Consider the following 6,000-nt stretch of genomic DNA (forward strand, 5'->3'; position numbering starts at 1 on the left):
GAGGACGCGGGGAAGACATGCGGCAAAGGGCTTTGAACCAGGGCTGCCCAGGTGGATGTTGGGATCTTGGAAGGACCGTATGGCTGAGAGCGGGCCTGCTCATCCCAGTGAGCTAAACTGGTGCCCCCACTTGCTTTTAAAGCATTTACTTTATATGCCGGTCAATACTTAAATTAAATTTTCCATGATTTCGTGAAAAATTAATACCAGAACTGGGACAAAGCTATTGCTTACACCACTACAGTTAAAGAAGGCAGCTTGTTAACCAAGCTTGTTAGCTAATAATTTAGCTAACCTAGCAATTAGCTAATAATTTAGCATTCCAATTTAGCTCTCTCTAAATATGGTAGCTTCTGGCTCCAAAAAACTAACATTAAAAGACAAAAGATTAATTTTGAGGCTTCAAAATTTAGAGTCCAAAAGCAATGGAAGACTTTACTGTGGCTACATCCGTATTTTATACTGTCGGTGCTTACCTACTGTCACTGAGGTAACGCTTCTTTCAAGTACAAGCTCAGTCTGAAAGAGTTACATTTTTAAATAGACTGAATAAAAATGGTTGCCCGCACTGAACTTTTTACAGACCCAAAAGTCTCACTGAAAAATGGCATGAAGCCTCCAAGACATTTCAGGCAAAAAAGTCGAGCTGGTCATCTACACCAACATCCCTATCTGTCCTTATGTCATATACTAAACACACAACCCTGCATCGCTGTTTGCTGTCTTAGCCCCTCCATCACCCAACATCCACCTGTAGTTATATAATAAATCAATTTCAAATGTGACTTGTCTGCCAAAACTGTATCGAGAGGAATGATTCACCCGCTACGCTAACATGATGGAGCTGCTTGGGTTGTGACACGACTGATCCGCAAGTAATAAAATTCAAGTTCAGTGTTTTGTTTCCTTCTATATACAGACTGTTTTGGGCACTTTAGTTTTGCTCTGTCTGATACTGTCTGTGCAGCATCAGTTTCAGGAAGAATCTTTTATTCTTTTGGTAACTCCAGCCAATTTTGTTCCTTTCACTAACTGGGAGAGTTCACAAAATTCACAAATTTCTTTACAAAGTAACTTGTGAAGTTGGGTTATGAACTAAAGAGTGGACAGAGTCCTTCCTGCTGAATCCACAGTGGCACTTTGGCCTCTGCCAGCGGGCTATTGCAGAGTGCTTTGTAGTGACAAGTCATTACCTCAGCTGGCACTTTGTTAGCAAACAGGGAATCTGTTGCTGGAGCAATCTACTCATTACTTGCTAATCACTTGAATAGGAGGACCTGTTTGTGCAGACACATATAAAGCAAGCTGCACAAGCACAAACACATTTAGTGAGCATGCTGGACTGGGCTTTTCTGCAAAGCACAGACGTTATTGCGTTCCTAATGGTGCTTGAAGTAATTACACCCTGTAATGTTACTCGCTGTCTAGTCCTCTCCAGCAAGCCTCAGCATGGAAGCTCAGAAGTACTATACACAATCCACCATTCTCCACTAAATGACTCCATTAGCCAGAAGGCATCTGCAGTCACTTCTTCTTGTGTGAGAATATGAGGCATGCTTCAATAAAAGCCCAACTGACTGCATACAAAGGGTAGTTGGTCATTGACAGGAAACAAACAAATTATTAGTCATATTTGTTATTGGATGAGGATGCTGAAGACTTTATCGAGCAATACACAACCTTTCATTACATGTCCAGTACAAAGAAAAATGCATTACACTTTTATTGTGCAAATAGTTGATGAATAAGGGAGACGGTAATTGAATACGTTTGAGAAACCGAAGCACTGATGCAATCTTCAGCAATCTTTCTCTTCATTTGCAGTTTTGACCAAAAGGCACACTAATTCACTGCGTTTAGAAATAGTGGAGTCAGTATTTGAATGTAATAATTTGCACAATATTAAACTGGTTTGTTGAATTGGCTAAATGAATGTAATGTAGTGTTCACTTGCTGGGCCCACGTCCTCATTTAGGTTTGACAGCGTTTTAATGGCTTAAACATGAATTGAGCTGCGGTTTGGGGAAGGCCTCGAAAGGGACTGATGGCGGCTCCCGGGCCTGGCAGATCCCCATGCAATACATAGAAGTGAAAAGGGAAGGAAGAGTGGGGCACGAAAAACAAGAACAAACAACTTATAGAACTGGGAGATCACACATCGATAACAAGCAGAAGGAGCGTGTTTGGAGGCGTGGTCCCGCTCCTGAAATTCAGATACTTTATCTCTAATAATATCGTACAAATAAACAGCTTGCACACTGTGATGGCCAAACCTATGGCCACACCCTAGTGTCGGTAACTCTTGTGTATTTTTATTTCTCCATTTGAACACAATAACACACTTTGGTTTCTAATTAGTTTGATTGGTTTAAGTACATTTGTTCTATTTGTAAGCACACACATTTAGTTTACTTATGTATGCATACCAGTAGTGATGGGACGTTCTGTATCGAGGCTTCGGAGCGTGTGTCGAGTAATGGAGGGGGCGTTTCCGCGAAGCGCGTATCGAGGCTTGCTTCATTTATGGGAGGAGCTGAAAATGATGACGTCCGAAGCCTCGCTGCCTGGCTGTACCACGTGACTGGTTCAGGAAGCGGTTCGAACTTTGCCGCGAGATATGACAGCGATATAAACCCCTCAGACTTCATTCAAAAATGTGGGTGTTTGATGGAGAGTTGCGGTTAGTGAGAGTTTGGAGACCGTTTGGAGGTTTATGAGAGTGAGGAAAGTCAGGAGAGAATGGAGCCAGCTAAGAAGAGGAGGATGTCCTCCCCTGTGTGGGAACATTTTGATCTTATTCCTCCCAACAAGGTATGTAAATTTCTACAGAAGATGTATTTTCATGATACTGATGGTGCAATACAATTTATGTTGAGCTGTCTTGACTTTTGTACAAGGTGAAGTGTTTGCTATGTGCCAGGGAGCTGGGATATAACAACAACACCTCATCCATGCTTAGGCACTACAGAGCTTTGCATGAGAATAAGGGGGACACCGATTGTGGAGCAAGACCAGGTGAGCCATCAAATGCAATGATAATATAGGATGCAGTAATGTTACTAAATGATATAACAATATTATACAACTGTTATAAGTTACGTGTGTGATATTTATATTTGTGCTTTATCTTTATTGTCTTTCCTCAGGAGAACAATCTCAAATAGATGAAGACCTGGTCAGCATGGTGATTGAGGACTCCCAGCCATTTAGCATTGTGGAGGACAAAGGATTCAAAAGATTTGTTAAATCATTAAATCCTAGCTATGTTCTCCCCACTAAAAAGGTCATAAAAGCAGTGAAAATTTAGTTTTTACAGAATAAAATGTGAACAGGCAGGACTGTGTAGCTGTCCATACCTCAACGTTACAAAAGCACAACTACTGTCCACACCCCAACCACACCTCACCTCACAGTAAATGATCATTTCCATTTCAAGCATTTCCAAATAATCATTTCCCATACTGCCACTATAAATATACACAGTATACTGCCATCACTACAATATACATGTTTTACACACTCCTTTTGTTGTTGACATTTACAGGCTGTGTGCAAAATGCCACACTCTTCAAATTCATGCCAGCTATTATTTTTACGTCCAGTAGGTGTCCTGCTAGAGCAAATGAAGCTTCATGAAGCTTCGTGTTGGGGTGAACCAATTGGATGAAAAGCTTCAGTGCTTCATGGGGCTTCATCTGCCCATCACTACATACCAGTTCATTACTTTGTTTCTTCTACCTGTTTCTTACCTGCCATGATCCCTGAGAGTTGCCAGACAAAAGGTGGTGGGCAGGGTTTTAAGCAGTTAAATACAAGAGGGATGATTGGACTGCACCACCACTTCCTGCTGAAGGGGGAGATGTGTATTTTCTTTCATTAAAAAAGCTTTTGTACTTGATTAAATATGCGAGTTTAGGGTTTAGTAGATTTTGATTTTCTTCTTGGGTGTTTAGTTTATTAATAAACTAGACTGTACTGCATCGTTTTTGTGGTTTATGAATGTGTTTTGTTTAGTTACCCCTGTTGTGTCGTAGTGGTCTCATCAGCCATTATATATAACCCTGTCTGTCATTTCCTGTTTAGGTCAGTTATGTTTGTTGGGGCAGTTGTTTGGTTTGTGGTGTTCGCAGGTCTTTTCACCTGAGTTTAGTTTAGTTTTGTTTCTTTGACCGCTTTTATGAGCTCAACATTTATTACTTTTGTAAATATAATTTTTCGGTTAAATAAATGAAAACCCTGTTTTTCTAATAATTCCTGTGACTCCTGCTTTTTCAACTTGGTCCATTACACACACAGTGGGTCCAATTTCACCCATTTATTTCACCACAGTGATGTCATTTTTTTGTGGTATATCAGTTTATGAGTATTTAATGTCACTATGCATTACACAGTCATGTGAAAAACAGGGCAGTCCTGTTAAAAAGTAAGTGCACCTTTATTGCTTCCATAAGAATTAAGAAGGTAAGTAGTAATCAAATGCAGTTGATCGTCACCAAGTGAGACCATCTCTGTAAAAGCAGGAGTTTTGGCATATTGATGCTGGAGCCTTCAGGTGGCACAATCGTTCCAGGAGTGGATGTCTCATCAAAATACCCCAAAGTCAGACTGTGCAATGCTCAGAGAAACTGTAAAAAAATGAATAAATAGATAAATCGACATCCTAGACTCTACAGGCCTTGGTTAGCATTTTAAATGTTAATAGAGCTATTAGAAAAAGACTGAACAACTATGGCTCTTTTAGAAGGCCTGTCAGCAGAAACCCTCTTTCCTGTAACAAAACAACAACAACAAAAAAACATGGCAGCACAGTTTTGGTTTGCAAAGTTGCATCTGAACAACCCAAAAGATTTCCGGAACACACTTTTATATATCAAAGTATTCTAGACTCAAACTGTCCGACAGCTAAAGTTCAGATGAAATTGGGTCAAGCAACAGAACAACAAACACAAGCATAGCAGTAAATTTGAATCGATTGAAAAAGAAAAGAATCAAGACTTTGGTCAATCGCAACAGTCCAAAGTCCAGTCTTCAGCCCAACTGACAAACTGTGGCAAGACCTTAACAAAGCTTTGAATGAATCCGTTGCAAACCTCATGAACTCAGGCAACGTTGTGAAGAAGAGTCCTCCACAATGAGAGACTGAATAAATCAAACAGAAAACAATTCGATCAGTTTATTGCCACTAAAAATGGTTCACACAGAGCTTGCAAAGCTCCAATTTCTTACTGAAGTTTAAATTACCCTGCCTCTCGCCCTATGACAGCTGGGATAGGCTCCAGCGCCCCCCGCGACCCTGAAAAGGATAAGCGGAAGCGAATGGATGGATGGATGGAAGTTTAAATTATTTGTTATGCTATTTTTAGGGGCTGAAGTGGCTCAGGAGGTAGAACAGGATATGTACAAACTGTACAGTCGGCAGAAACCAGAGATCTTTTGCATGTAAGGCAGTGCGTAAACCTTTAATAGTATGAAACTTTACTGAATGGCTGAATGAGATTCCATTTTTAAGTATGTCACTATAGGAAGAAGAAGACTACCACTGACAGATCTATGGGTCGCAAGTAAAACTAAATAACAACTGCTTGAAAATAAGCTCGTGGTGATGCCATTTCAGATTTACAAAATGTGCACTATATTTAAAACACATTTGCTTCATTGATACATTTATGCATAAAGGGTACTCAAGAGAACACAGAGCTCCCCCAAGGTCAGTGACCTATGTTGCAGTTTTAAAGAAACTGATCTGGATGCGCACCAAAATGTAATGGGTTCTTTCTTTGCCAGCTCTCCGTGTCTGCACTAAGTTGCATGAAATTCGGCTGTAATCTTGCTGACAGGCAAGCAAACAAACAGACGGTCTCCTTGGAGGGTTGAATAGGCTCCTTAAAAAATTATGGAAGGGTTTGTTTTATTAACACAAGAACGGTTAGCTCCCTCATTAGTAACTTTAAATAAATAACTAAAAATGAGTTGCCCAAACTTCGACCTTGATTGCTGTTT

The 6,000-nt window shown here is 40.3% G+C and overlaps 1 protein-coding gene across 3 annotated transcripts; it reads left to right on the forward strand.

Annotated features, from left to right (window-relative positions):
- Nucleotides 1–2,584: 2,584 nt before the first annotated feature.
- On the forward strand, nucleotides 2,585–3,332 carry LOC146689839 (uncharacterized). Of its 3 annotated transcripts, none has more exons than XM_085436832.1 (3): nucleotides 2,585–2,811; nucleotides 2,898–3,015; nucleotides 3,147–3,332. In XM_085436832.1, the coding sequence occupies exons 1-3, from the start codon at nucleotides 2,740–2,742 to the stop codon at nucleotides 3,305–3,307; spliced, it is 351 nt and encodes a 116-aa protein (XP_085292958.1). In that variant the 5' UTR covers nucleotides 2,585–2,739; the 3' UTR covers nucleotides 3,308–3,332. The 3 variants fall into 3 exon arrangements, 1 of the variants encoding a protein (XP_085292958.1); XR_014916007.1 differs by having other exon boundaries at nucleotides 2,587–2,811; nucleotides 2,921–3,015; XR_014916008.1 differs by having other exon boundaries at nucleotides 2,589–2,811; nucleotides 2,960–3,015.
- The last annotated feature ends 2,668 nt before the right edge of the window (nucleotides 3,333–6,000 follow it).

This window comes from Copadichromis virginalis, linkage group LG17 (genome assembly GCF_057382275.1).
Source record: "Copadichromis virginalis isolate Kocher_CV1m ecotype Utaka linkage group LG17, C_Virginalis_male_GT1.1, whole genome shotgun sequence".
Lineage (NCBI taxonomy): Eukaryota > Metazoa > Chordata > Actinopteri > Cichliformes > Cichlidae > Copadichromis > Copadichromis virginalis.